At 41.2% G+C, this 15,420-nt stretch overlaps 1 protein-coding gene across 1 annotated transcript; it reads right to left on the bottom strand.

Annotated features, from left to right (window-relative positions):
• Positions 1 to 727: 727 nt before the first annotated feature.
• On the bottom strand, positions 728 to 8,386 carry bnc1 (basonuclin zinc finger protein 1). The gene is made up of 5 exons (XM_067389520.1): positions 8,302 to 8,386; positions 6,064 to 6,166; positions 4,723 to 4,958; positions 2,394 to 4,123; positions 728 to 1,322 (listed from the first exon to the last, which is right to left on the bottom strand). Exons 1-5 carry the CDS (start codon positions 8,308 to 8,310, stop codon positions 728 to 730), a joined length of 2,673 nt encoding a protein of 890 aa, XP_067245621.1. The 5' UTR covers positions 8,311 to 8,386.
• Positions 8,387 to 15,420: the final 7,034 nt, after the last annotated feature.

Here is a 15,420-nt window from a genome sequence, read left to right as displayed (position 1 = left end):
TTGAAATGGCAACACAATCTACCAACTTCACTAAATCTTTTGTAATAAAAACAAATCTGAACAGCAAGCAAACACAAATGTATTACCAGAAAACTCCCTGCAGCACATGCGAGTCCTGCACCTTCAAACAGCTCAGGCTTCTATTCACTCTCTCGCCAGTTCTCGATAGTGCTCGCTCGCTCACTCTTTCTCTAATCTGCTGTAGTCATGCTGTATCAATGTTCTGTCCCAGTCTCATGATGAGGAGAAATGTGTCCCCTCAGTGGAAAAGTGCAGAGAAGAAAAAAACACAACATCATTTTTATGTAGCTTTGGATAAAGAAAGAGGGACTAAACATACTGTATAACAGCACTAATTGTTTTTAAGGATCTCTAAAGGTGATTAAAATGATTTTGCATGTGCTTTCTTGCGTGTTGGTGAGCATCACTGTCTCTTCAGTCTTTTGCTTTGTCATTTCTTCAGTCATTTTAGGCATATGTCTTTCTGTCCTACTCTCAAAAAATCAATAAATATAAGTAAAGATCCTCAAGTAGATATTACGGTAGAGATGAAAACATATCTTAACAATAAAAAGGTAAAAGACATCAGGGTTTATTATAAATATGATTGTCCTTCCAGTTGTGCTTGATTGTACAGTACAATGACCAGAGTGCTTATGAACCCAAGTTGTTAAGAGTGAATCTCTGAGTATGTATATTTAGGAGAATATGGCTCTGTGTTTGTGTCCTACTCCTGACTGAGGGAGGTATTCATCGCAAGGTTACGGTGTAGATTTGGATTCTGACTGTGTCGGTTGCGGCTCCGAACAGAGGAGAATGTAGTGTCACACCCTGGAACTTTGCACTTGTGAAGGAGGCGAAGGTGCACTGTTTTGTAATGAGCCCTGAATGTGCCTTTGTTGCTGTAAACTTTCTGACAGAGATGGCAAGTGATGGGTGATAAGCTGTGGGACTGCTGGCTGAGGCAAGGTGGAGACGCGGCCCCTCCGACACTCAGCCCGTCGCAGCTCTCGTCGCTATCCTCTAGAGGGAGCCCTTCTTCACTGCCCATGTCTGAGTCCCAGGATGAGTGGGCGCTTCCTCTGGTGCTCAGGTCCAATACAGCTTCATTCTCTGCAGCACCCTCTACTGGCTCAGTTGCTCTCTCCAGTGATTTACTCATGGGGAAGACGAGGCCTGTACGGTGACTCCCTTTGAGGATGACAGACATCTGACTGAGGGGCTCTTTGTGAGGGAGATCTGGATGCTCTCTGCGGAGAGAAGATGTTCCTGAATGATCTTTGGTCAACAGCCTGTGGTGCAGATTCAGGTTTGCACTGTGTCTAGAGAATTAAAAGCAAAAACGTTTGAAGAGAAAACCAACATGCATTCGTTTCTAAATTTTTTCATGAATAAAATGAGTCTTAAACTCTTAGCAGGCCCGGCTCTACAGGCCCACCGTGGCCCCATTCCAAATAATTGGCAAATTGGTGCGATGTTCAGTTCGGCTCCAGATTTTGAAGGAGATCATGCTTTTTGGACACTTGGTATAAAAAATCCACTTGTTATTTAGAAACTAGTAAGCAGTATTGAACATGACCGCTGTGGTCTTCATAAACATTCAAATGATTTTAAACAGTTTAAGCGTAAGAAGACGTGAAAGAAACTCGCGCGATGACTGAGACAGAGAGCTGCGTCTCTAATGCGTCTTATAGCATGTAAAATGAATGTTAATCAACTCAAACAGTTGGAATAAAATCTGATGTGTGTCAGATCCCTGCCTTTGGTCTTAAAGTGACAGTACCTTAATTTACCTGCTGCTGTCTTGTGTTATTAAACTTAATTAAAGAACAAAATAAATGTTTTTTTTTTTTAAATCTGCTTGATTGAATAACTTCTTTAGCATTAATAGGATTAATATATATTTGATTTATACATTATAGTATTTCATACCTAAATACTGTTAGACCTACCGGAAATCTGTTTATTTCATTTGTATCTTTGTTTTATTGTATTTATTTGTGATATTGCATGTAATTTGTTCATTTGTTCTTAGTTTATTACTGACTGTTTACTTGTCTATTAACATTATTTATTAAAATACAAGGTTTTTTGGCAGGGCAAGTAACCAGTAACGTCCTAGTGTTGAGCCCTTTGAGTTCATATATACCTTTTAAGACCTGCCCCTTTTGTTGTAAAATAAAGTTATAAAATTTGTTGCGGGGAAAAAAATAAAATAATGTATAAACTCCAGCCCACCAGGAATATCACTTGGCCCACCTTTCTCAAAGTTGGAGCCGGACCTGACTCTTAGTACTAATGCATCAACACAAAAACTGTCATGTGCTTTTAAATAACTGCCCGGTGTAATATATTACACACACATTGATTTCTCTCATGCCTAATCATCTTACCGGTCTCTGCTGCGACGGGAAGGAAAAGCAGCATTGCAGCCATCCACAGTGCACATGTGCATCTCCTTTAAGTGCACGTTTCGATAATGCATTTTGACACTGTAAGGGTTTTTAAATGTCTTGCTGCAGATCTCACAAGGGTGCGACTGCTCTTCCTTATCATCTGTACATATGGTCTCTGGGTCACTGCAGCCGTCTGCACAGTTTTCACTGCTGTGTGTGAAATGGGCCGGTCGGTGGCTGCAGGGTTGGTCTGGCCGTGAACTGCATGTTGGTTCTTCACATTTTGAGGACTCCCTTTCTTTCTCATCATTCCGTTTAGTGTGAAAGAGAGAAGGAGAAGACGGTGAGATGATACGACTGTCCTCCTGAGTCAGTTTGTCCCATTCTGTGTCCTGGGAGTTGGGGGTGGATCGGAGAAGAACATCACAGTCCACAGGTTCACGCTCCATGCTGCTGATGTCACACTTTTCTGTGTCTGTACAGGGGCTGAGGGGCGGAGTCTCCTCCCCGGACATGCCCTCTGCTGCCAGCTCATCCTTCTCGATTTTGATGGGCATGCTGGACTTCCGAGACTTCTTCTTTGGCACCGGCTCCGTGTCGGTCTGCATGTGACTGGTGCTGACGGGCACAGAGGAGGACAGAAGCGGGAGGGAGGGCAGGCTGCCCGGCGTATGAGCCAGCTCGGCTGGGGTCACCAGGCTTCGGTAAAAGGGAAGCACGGGCTGCACAGTCTTTAGGTTGGGAAAGAGGATTCCGCTTTGGCTCATGCCGGATAAAGAGCCGTGTAGTTTGGGCTCAGAGTTGCGGATGATGAAACTTGAGACAGTCCTGCTCTCTGGGATGGAGGCGAACTCTCTCTTCTCACCCTCGGCCTCATCCTCCTGCCTTGGGCTCAGACCGCCCCGCAGGTCCTTGTCACGGTTATTGCGGTTCATTGGCATGTGCAGCCGTGGGTTCGGATTCGCACTGTGCCTGTTTCGACTGCGTAAAGAGCTGAACACCATGTTGCAGCCCTCAATGGTGCACTTGTGTTTGATCTTCAGATGAACGGCATTATAGTGTATCTTCAGCGTGCCCTTATCATAGAAGGTCTTCTCACAGGCACTGCAGAACACACGGCCCTTCTTCAAGGATCCGCTCTTCTCTGCACACCGCATCTTGTTCTCAGGTGACATGTGTGTGATTTCAGATGTGATGGAGGACGTACAAGGCGTGGAGGGAGAAGAGTTTCCACTCACATTAAACTCTTCCAACTCCATCTTTGGAGACTGTGTGTCCAGCAGCACCTCTGCTCTCACAGGGCCCGTGTCGAATGGAGCAGTGCTGTCAAGACTTAGTTCTGATGTCTCGTGTCTCATTTGTGCCTCCTGGTGGCTAGACTCTGTACTGGAGCTCAGCAATGGTGGAACAGAATTCAGCAGTTGCAGTGGCAACATGAGGGCCATACTGTTCACTAGCGTCTCAAAATGGTGTCCGTTACTACAACTGGGTGCTTCTGCTTTAGCTGGCGGCCGCACAGAGCGCTGTGTACTGCTTTCGATGAAGCTGCGGATGTCAGAATTGGTCCTAGGGGTCGGAACAACAACAGCCTGTCCCTCCTTATCCTGCAGGGCCATGAGCTCCACGATGGACTTGGTCTCTCCAAAACGCAGGAATTGCTGCAACGTTACGATCTCCTCTTCAAAGGTCATTATGGCCCAGCGGTCCAAAACCTTACCGGCCACATCCTAGACACACAAGGAATATCATTTGCATTATAAATTCTAAACTAACACATGTCCTGTACTGGGACCCTAAAATACTCCATAACTTCTGACAGATTGACAGAGTTACTAAATAACAAGTCGTCCATACATCTAATGCATGTGGACTTGAGAGGTCTAATTACTGCAGCAGAGTGATACATTCTGGAGCGTAATTTTTCTTCATTTAGATGATGCGGGTTTCCCTGTCGAAGTAGGAGGGGAGGGGAGAGATCAGAGGGGAGTCGGGCAAGTCTTTCAGTCCGCCTGTAATTACTCTTGAGTGCCAGCAGGCTTTGAAAGTCATGCAGCAGCTTCATGTTGTAACCAGAATAAATATTTTATCATACAGCATTCATCTGGAGGTCTGAAGAGGCTTTAACTTTACATTCTCCACTAGAGGAACTAGCATGAATTTAATTCAGCCACCTGAATACTTGATAAGCAAATAGAATGAAGAAATCTCGGTGGCTCACCACTGGATTTTTGAGGAAAAGTGTGACAAAACTGTAATTATACCTCTCAAATTGAAGTAGGTTTTCAAGTGTGAGTCGAGTGAAAGGAGCAGATTGCTAGCAGCTCACCTGCAGGACGTAACCACGGATGTAGTCCTGGAGAGTCCAGTCCAGTGCATTTAGGATCTGAATAACCTCCTCCTGCTTAAGGACGCTGAAGAGTCGGTCCAGCAGGATCTTGAGACGCACTGGAATTGCCTGCGTCCCATAAAGCATCAGACTACAGATATCAAACACCACATTGGAGTGAACAATCTCCACCTGGCTTCCTTGGTACATGTGATGAACCTTCAGCTTACTGAGAGCTGCAATTCAGCAAAACAGACACCAGTTTACATTCCACATGCAGAAATCAGCAAAGCATCTCTTCGTGTTTCATGGCAGCACTTTTGAATGTGTGTATCTGGATTTTTTTTTTTTTTTTTTGATGGTGTGGCTTTCAGTGAGCATTTGTACAAATTTTAAAAGATGTTTATCATAAACATGTTATAACATATGTATTTAATAAAAGTGTGTTTGTATATATTTGCTTATGTGCATGGCCGAGAAATTACAGACAATATTGTAAATGATTATCATCTACAAACAAAAACAATTACAACAAAAAATATACTGGGATTCTAAACTGGCCATCAATTTGTCCATTTATGCCACGTAGCGTTAATGTCAGAAAAGCAATATTAAGGTATAAATTAATTTATATTGAGCAGATTTCTTTCTTTCTTTCTTTCTTTCTTTCTTTCTTTCTTTCTTTCTTTCTATGTTTATTAAAGGAATATTTAAGGTTCAACGAGTTAAGCTCAAACATCAGAATAATATTGATGACCACCACGATATATTCTTTGAGGATTTAAAACTAGAAATGTGAAGCTTATAATTTTATAAAATCACTTCAGTTAAAAGTTGTGTATTATTTGAGCTGTACAGTTGCTAATTTAATTTGTAAAATAATTTTTATGGTTGTTGTAGGTATCACATTTTTATGGAAACCAATTTGTAAACTTGTAAATAAATTTACCAAGAAAAGATTAGGAAGCATTTTTTTCCTCAATAAAAATCATTTTGACACGCACATTGTTTACATCTTGTCGCTATACTTTTGAAACAGTATTTTAGCTTTTATAAATTAGCCCCATTAATTTCTTTTTTAAGTGTCTCACTGTTACAGAAACAGAATTTTTTAAGACAATTTTTAAGACATGTTGAAATTATTTTAAGGTAATAAACATTTTTAGTAGATTGAGCTTAACTTGTATTGAACACAGAATATTCATTTAAAGTGATGTGGAAGGTAGAAGAGGCAGAAAGAAAGACAGACAGAGATGACAGTGAAGAGTCTTAAAACCTGATTCAAAGATGTGTGAAAAACGTCTGTGTGTAATGTAATATTCTATAGCATGTGAAACTCACCATGGGCGACCCAGCCGTGCCTACAGTGTTCACAGAGACGCCGCCTCAGTTTACCAGGTTTGAAACTGTCACAGTTGCAGTTCACCACCGTGCAGCAAATAGCCTGTCCAAAAACACACAATAATGATGTCACTGAGCTTAAATATATTCCACATATCATCACAAACATGCCGTTATGCTCTGTTGCTCTGTTTAATACTTTAACTTGTTAATGTTCTCCTAAATCTGCATATATATATATATATAATAAAAATGTCCTTGTATATATGTGTCTGTGTGTCTGTGTAAACATACATGTGTGTATCTTTCTACATATATGCGTGTATCTCTATATATTTATTAGGATGCTCTTTGGAATATTCTCAAGCTGGAGAACATGATCATTAGGTTTTGTTTACGTACAGTAGCTCCAGTCCTGCTGTCATTAAACCAAAAGAGAGACACGTGTTATTGAGACATTCTCAAATTCATGTCCATTTTTAATTCAACATTTATTCAGGTAATGCTGTAATGATAATTTTGTATTAAATAAACAATTAATTAAATAAAGAAATACAATTAGAGCATTTTTCTCTAGTGGTCTCAGACTGGACCTCAGTGTATATACATACATGATATAAAGTACTCCTCTAGGCACATACAGTGAGGTTGATAGAGATGTAATTTCATATTAATTATGGACATTTTAGCACAAATCCTGTATAGAGATAACAGAGGGCAACAGCCACAATAATCACATCAGTTATTTTCCCTCAAACCTTAAATAAACACACCGGCACTTAAAACACACACACACACAAAAAGAGAGAGCGACATTTGAAAATGCACCTACATCACAAGAGTCAATGGAAAGCACATGATACCTTTCAAAATAAAAATACTTGATGCATTATGTTATGCCAAACAGTGTTGAGTGTTCAATTTCTGAATGAATATTAAATGTCTACTTATGCTGGTTTATGTGCTGTTCATTTTCCATAACTCTATCATTATTGTGTTCATAAAATTCCTCTTTATGAAATACATGTGAGAATTTTTACTGTGTTTGTAATACATGGCATTCTATACAAACATGCTAATTCACGTTTTCCCTAACAGTTAAATAATCCAGCTTTATGGCTGACTGTATTATTAAATACACTACAGCAGTGATACAGCATATTATTTTGAATGTGAATGATCAAAAAATAATTACATTTATTAAAAATCATGACAACTGTAAAATGCATGAATGTACTCTGTATTTATTGCTAATGTGTAAACTTCAACCCAAAGGTCATAATTAAAATACTGACTGATATGTTTTAATCCAGAATGTCACATAATATCAGACAAATATTATTTTGAGAAGCTGTACAAGTTAGTAGTTCTCCTATAGGACCACAAAAGTGTAGAATATCGATGTGCAGGTATATGAAGAGAAAAGCTGCAGCGTGTGGTGAAAATGAGCGGAGCGGTGGAGGAATCTCTAACAGAAAGAGTATCACTGTCAGATCTCACAACACAGGCCTGTAGCAGCGAACAACAATGACAGATCAACATGAGCTTAATGAACACACACACACAAAGCTTTCACACCCCAAGGCCATTAACTGTGTTTGCCCGCCCAGTAACGGGGTCTTAGTCCCACTTTGGGACACTAACTCCTCACCATTAGCACAAAGACAGAGAGAGAGAGCAGCGAGAGGATGTCTTAAAACTGCCAGAAAGTGGAATTGAGAAAAAAAGAATTGGACTCCTGTTGTTCCGTTAAAAAAAATATTTCAGTGAGTCTCTACAATGAATGTGTCTTTAACATTGGTCTTCAGATTAAACAAGCGTTCTTCACACAAACATTCATCCAGCATTATGTCTGTGGCAGAGAATTACTCCTGTCTTGAATTACATTCCAGCGGACAACCAACAAACACTCACACACTTGTGTGAAGACATATCACACCCATCTGAACAGCACAATAAAGTTTCTTCTGAAAGATCTAGCTAGCAAATTGATCTACTAATGAAAAAAAAAACCTCTTTATAAATTGATTCATATGTAAATGCACAGTTTAGCTCATTTTTGTCCCGGACACCAATAAATGACCAACACAGATAAAAGTTGCCAATTCAGTGAAAGCACCACACAGAAAAAAAAGCATATTTTTCTCACTGTAACATCATCTGCATATAACTCACAATCCACTTTTGTTCTTATTTAAATTCTCTAAGAAAGACTTGAACCCAAACTAAACTTCTTACCTCAGACATTTTGATCAGACTGAAGTTTCCAGTGTTTCTGAGCAGTTTGCCATTCCAGCAGCTCCTGTCTGTACAAGTTCTACGTTCTACTGCGAGAGATCCATCACTCACAGTTCAGTCACACTCACCCACACAACACACACTTTCTCCTGCAATCGACAAACGCGTCGCTCGTCCACAGGCCCGTGTGAGTGTGTGAGCGGCTCTAAAGCGTCCAGGATGAGTGTGTGCAGGAACTGGGCGCTGGGGAGTGGAATGAGACCCTCCTACCCGCCGTACTCTCTGCCTCTCACCTTAGGAGATCTCTCTCTCTCTCTCACTCATACACACACACACACACATACACACACACACACACACACACACACACACACACACCTCCCCCACTGGGTGGCGGGCCAGTCCCCTCACAGCTGGCTGGAAGAGGGCATGACACGCGTCTCTCACAGAGATTTGATCAAAAGGAATCACAAAGGCTGGAGGCTCCTAATGCAGTCAGGAGAGACTCTCTACCTCTGCTCTCTCTCTCTCCAGCAGTTTGAGTAATGCATTAAATCAATGCAGCCCAGCACAAGACACACTCAAGCACTGGATACTGGATGTGTGTGTGTGTGTGTGTGTGTGTGTGTGTGTGTGTGTGTGTGTGTGTGTGTGTGTGTGTGTGTGTGTGTGCGCGCTTTAACAGCCTCTGATCAATCCCAGCAAGTTATGCCTTTTGCTCGCCAGAATTGTGTTTCAACAGATTCTTCAACAGATTCTTCTTTGCAGCGATTCGGTTGTCATATGTCTTCTTTAAATACAGAAATAAAACACAAACTTTTCAGTTCCAAACTACCTGAAAATTGTATGTTCTCTAGAAAATCGGTTGGTCATTGGTACTCATTGTTAGAAGGACATGAAGGATTTTCACTGAATGCTGAATGCGCTTGAATTCAAAAAACATTTCACTAAATGCAAATTTCTGGTAATTGTGTCTCGCAATGTATGACAATCAGTCTGTGAAGTTTCTATCTATTGAGCTGATATTACATTCGGTGCAGTCACTTGACATTTTAATACACCAATTACACAGCAGGTAAAAACATGCAGCGTTTAATCCATTACAGAGCAGGTTTTAACAGGTTTTTTCTTCTTTAACGCTCAGAGACAGATGACTGAGTGGGCATCTCTTCTCCTTTAACTACAAATTTACAACAAGTAAAATGGCAGGAACTATTACTGTGTAGCTAATATAGCCTGAAATATTCAGTTAAATCTGTATTACTTACAGGAGATCAAAGCTTTATTTGTAAGAGGCAAATTTTATGAAGTCACACATGGGAAGCCCTCAGTCGTGCAGCGAGACCCAGAGGATGCTTATCAAATCAACATGCAGAAATTGGCTGGATTGCAGTGCTGCTGTTTGTAAGATAGCTTTTTTAAAGACAGAATTCGTTTTGCTGATCTTTTCCCTCAGGCTGCGGTCTGGAGTCGAGCACCGGCTCATACTGGCAGATTCCCTCCTGCTAACAGTGACTCCATTTCACATGCAAACACAAATCTCTTCATCTACAACATACAAGAATGTTTTTACACAGCAACAGTAAAAACGTCATTGAATTAAAGCTTGGTATTGAACTGCAAGCATTTGGTCATTTAGTCTTGTGTGTAAACAACAGTCACTGTGAATTTGATGAGCTTGATGTGATTGTACAGTACTCTTAGATACTACATAACATGCTGTACAGTTTTGGTAAATATATCAAAGTATTTTATTGAAGGAAAAACTAGGTACCATTAAAGCGCATGGGCTGTTTATCTAAAGATATTTGCCCAAATCAACTTAAATTACATTCAGCTTCACTGTAAAAAATAATTGTTGGTTAAACTTTAAAAAGTAAGGTTGCCTTACAATTTTGAGTTCATTGAAATAAAAAATGTGAGTTAATACAATGACGCCGATTGGTGTAATCAACAAAAAATTAAAATATTATGTTATATTATTACTACATTAATTATAAGTTGATTTGACAAAAGAAAAAATGTTATGATGACAAATCATGAAAATAATTTTTTACAATGATCTACAAACAAATTTAGAATAAGGCTGTGCTGATCAGAAACATTGTGATATGACTATCAACTACAATTTCAGAAACAATAAAAATTTTGTTTTGGGGATCTTGGTTTAATATATATATTCAAAGAATTAAAAAAATAAATCTTCTTCGTAATTGTCATTTTAGTATTTCACTGATTATTGCAAAGAAGTGACTTGACTTAAAATTACATTTCAGTGATTCTGTTGTGCAGTAAAACATGACACATCTCCGCAGCTACAAACTCAATAAAGCATGTTAAATAAGCTTTCCCTCACGCCACTGAAAGGATGAAAAGCCTCATAGTGCTTTAATGAGGATCGTTTTAATCCAAAAAGGTACGAGTAAAAGCTTTGTGCCTGCAGAGAGTACTTCAAAAACACAGAGAGCAGCGAAGAGCAGCTTCTATCTCATAGTGGCTCTAAAAATATTGCCTTTGAACAAGCTGGAGGCCACGGCAGCCATGAGAAGTCCTCGTATTCAAATCCGACACCCATGCCACTTTCAGAGAGATGTTACGTCAGATGGTTGTGGAGGAGCTGTGTGACCTCTGACCTCTCTCTTCTCTGCGCTCACAGAACGAGCCCCAGGCAAAGCACAGACAGATGTGTGTAGAGGCAGAGCAAAGGTAAATGGGATAACGTCAAATCTGACCCTAACCCTAATCCAAAGCCAAACCCTGGAATTTGCTTCTATTCAGATGAGCAGAACAACAAACGTCTGTCAAGCACAAAGTGACAGTGAAACACGGCTTCATCAACACTTGGTGTGTGTGTGTGTGTGTGTGTGTGTGTGTAGAATCCGCTCAGGTCACGAGAGAGGATTAATAAAGTGCAGCAAATATCAGTTCCAGTCTGCAGTGTGTGTGTGTGTGTGTGTGTGTGTGTGTGTACGTCTCATCGCCAGTCTGCTATTGATCAGTCCAGTCCACATTAAGGAGAGATGCTTTTATGATAATCTGCTGTTGTCCATGTAATAGCTACATTAGACACGCTGCCTGCACATCGGACACCTGTTTGGTCTCTTTAGAATTACCGTTTGCATTACAACACAGTTTAATGGCCTTTTAAAAGAGGGGGGAGGTGGAAAACTTTCCAGAAGTTAGAGAGCACTTCAAAAAGCCATCAGCAGATGAATGATGGCGAGAGAGATGGACCATCATCGCGAAGGTGGGACACACGCGCTGCCAAAGGCTCGCTGACAATGCCTGCACTTCCTCTCGTCCATATACATTCATCACGAACATTTGCCTCTGAAAATGCTGTTGTCAAAACAACAACTGAAACCGTGAGCTGTTATACACACACAGTACGTGTTCTATCCATATAAAAGAAATAACAAGCAGAAAAGAGGGAGTTACCGAGCAATACAGAGAAAGAGAAAGAAAGAGAGCGAATGGAGGAATTGAAACGGCCACCTGGACTCCATCAGTTTCAGCAGCGTAAACATCTCCTACATTCCTGCTGCCACGCTGGCCTGAGGGGTCAGAGGTCATGATGACAAACGCATGACCCAGGAGCCCTGTGAGGAGGAGAAGCTTCTGGAATCTTTCAGCAGGGGACAGCGTTCAGTATTACCAGCCAAACACTGCACACCCATGCGCTCAGCGGTCCGTCCTCACAGCACAAGAAACACTGACATTCCCATCCATAGTGTTCAATCAGCACACACACACACACAGCAGTCAGCAACACTATCACTTTGTGACACACAACCCTTTCTTTCATGTCTCTTTCTCTCTCTCCAAACACACTCAAAGTGTGTTATAAAGAATTTATGTGACATTAGTGTCAGTAGAAGGAACTGGTACATGTTTAGTTGCTAGTAAAGGCCTGAAATATGTGAGTACTAAATGTTAAAGCATTATCTACAGTCATAACAGTGTGAAGGATCTGCCAAACATTGTGTTCCATTTTAGAGCAATTAAAACTCTGAACATGATTCAGCTGGGCTCTACTGTGTGCAACTGTGAAAAAATATTTAGGCACATCGGTGAAAGTGACCCGATCGAAGCTTATGAATAGCTGCATACAGGGTTCAAAATTAACACTCACAAATCGTCAAATGAGAATAAAAATGCAAAGACAGACTTTGCTCCTCAAAAATTGTAAGAGTAGAGCCATGTTCAATATCTTAATGAAGCTCAATTTCAGTGAGAAATTATTAATTTAAAGAATAATTCATTAGAAGGTAATGTAGATGGTAAAACAAATCGTGTATTCAAACTGCAGGTGTAAACCATCACACACACACACACACACACACACGTGACCTGGTGTCAGTGTTCGGTGTGTCTGCATGAGTGTGTGGATGTGGGCAGAGCTGGTTTATTTTAGTATGGGGGTGTATTTGGTGTTTCGTGTCTCCATCCTCTCGTCTCTTCATTAGGGTGGAGACAAACTCTCTCCGCTGTTTGATTCTCCTGTAACACCCATGACCCTTTTCCTCCAAAACAGTTAGCACACACAATCTGCACAACTGTGACAGAGAGAGAAAGAGACAACCGTTTCAACAACAATGAGTAGGGTTTTTATGTCCAATCTATTGTTCAGCTTTCATCCTGGTAGCTGAAGGTAAGAGTAAATGTTTAGGTGTTCTGTAGAAGTTGTTGGTGTAGAGCGGCAGTTTTAGGTTGTTATCTGCTGATCGCAGACGGAGGCATGCGCCGCCCCAGGCAGCTGATGTGTGTTAGGGCTTGTAAGTGTGAAAGCTGCTCTCGGCCCCGAGAACACCGTCGGCCATGCAAAGAAGCCCTGTCAGAGCTGAACGTACCTGTGCTGCCGTTCTCCTGAACGTGTTCAGCCTTCCCTTCGCTTCTGTCACAACCAGTTAGCTCTAGCCACTCCAAACTACCACAGAAAGATCATCAACTGCATGTGATTACACATTTTGTTTCTGACGTTTCCCTTTAAGGGCTGAGGGGGGTGACGGGGTGGAATTAGAAAAGCATGTGGTGTCTGAATTAACTGTGAGACAGATTCACATACTTCCTGCCACACTGCAGATGCCACAACGCTGGAAGTCATTCTCCCATCACACACACACACATATACACACACACACACACACACACACACACACACACACACACACAGTGAGACAGCCTCCCATTTCACACACACACACACACACACACACACACACACACACACACATAGTAAGTCAGCCTCCCATCACACATACACACACACGCAATGAACCAGCCTCCCATCTCTCACACACACACACACACACATATAGTGAGCCAGCCTCCCATCACACACACACACACACACACACACATAGTGAGACAGCCTCCCATCACACACACACACACACACACACACATAGTGAGACAGCCTCCCAAGAGACATGATTCACCTGAAGGAGCCAAGCACTGCCAGATGTGTCGGAAATGGCCAGGAACCCACGGACGGACACACACACACACACACACACACACACACACACACACATAAGCTAACACATATGCATACACATGCACACAGGCTAACTCATGCTAACACTGTACGCAGCATATGCTTTCAGTCAAGGGTGAAAAGCGCAGGCACCAGCACATGCCAAAAGCCTTTCAAGCATCAGACTGCAGCTTAGCGCACTGATCCTGCTAGTCAGCAGATACATGTCACCATCCAACAAGTCAAGGCTGGTTAAACTATAAAACAGCTTAGGGACCTTGTCCAGACACCCAACCCGGGCTAACAAAATATACCTCTGAAGTCTCTTTGGGCACTCCCAGAATCCAACACTCATGAAAGATAGAGGAATAGCAGGTCTCACTATAAACTCGAGTAATGTGAAACCACAATTTAAAGTACAAGAACTCTTAACAGAAAACAGGTCAGATCAACTGGATGTTTATTCAGTAAATCAGCGAGTCCCCCGGCCAGCAGTCATGTAGGTGTGTTCGGCCACAGTCGCTGCTGGCTCACAGATGGACGTGAAGAGCAGCAGCTTTGAGACGCTCATGTGGCGGCTGGAATGTAGATGTTGCACAATGAGCTGATTGTTTCGTGGCGATACGTGTCTGAGCCAAAGACACACCTGCCCAAACGTGGCCACAGCTCCTCTGACACAACTAGAGCAACATCTATCAGCAGTCACACACACACACACACAAAAGCCATTTACTCTGATAGAGTTTTACAAATGTCCCACCCTGAGGATTTTCCCAGTTCAAGCTTGTCTGCTTGAATATCATTTTAAAGGATGTTGGAGCTTAATAGCAGTTCTGATCAGTCATCAGTCTCATGATCGTACACATTCCCTGTTCTTACTGCAGTGTATACACTAAGTTTGCATACTCTATAACCTGCAAGATGTTCATCATTCAAAAAAATAAAGAAGAAATTATAGAAACTGCATTTTATTATTTTATTATTTAGGACTGCCCTGAACAATGTACATCACATAAAGGATGATTACATATTTGTCCACAAGACAAAATAATAAATGAATTTACACAAATGACCTTGTGAAAAGGTTTGCACATGGTTGATTTTTAATACCATCTTTCCCTGGATGATCCAGAACAGTTTTTTATTTTGTTTTGTTTTGTTTTGTTTTGTTTTATGATATTTCATCAGTCCCTTGTTTAACTGCCAACTGGTTTTCCAGCATCTATCTTCTGCACATTTGACCTCTTCCCAAAAGTGACTGTTTGATGTTTTTTTTTTTTTTTTTTACTTGGTTTAACCACAGCGGTCGTCTTTATGTCATGGTGCTCAACACATTTTGGGTTATATAGACATTTACAGAAACCTCAATATCAGCTCAGGGTGGTCCGAGCTCTTTGAACAAAATCTGATCTCTAGAGCAACTAGTACATGGACATATTGAAAGACTTTGCACATTCTTGTTCCTTAGACTAAGAACTAAAGTCCAAATGTAATGAACAGCAATTCTCAAAGCTCCACTTTAATCTCAGTTTATAATGGGCAGGATTCGAGTCTCAGCCGTAGTGATTTTCAGGGGGAATGGAAGTATAGTGTACATGCAGAACATTTCAGCTTTGAGACTTTATAAGAATGTCCACTTCCCC

Source organism: Chanodichthys erythropterus, chromosome 7 (genome assembly GCF_024489055.1).
Source record: "Chanodichthys erythropterus isolate Z2021 chromosome 7, ASM2448905v1, whole genome shotgun sequence".
NCBI lineage: Eukaryota > Metazoa > Chordata > Actinopteri > Cypriniformes > Xenocyprididae > Chanodichthys > Chanodichthys erythropterus.
Note: the sequence above shows the minus strand (reverse complement) of the source record. Positions and strands in the feature narration are given on the sequence as shown.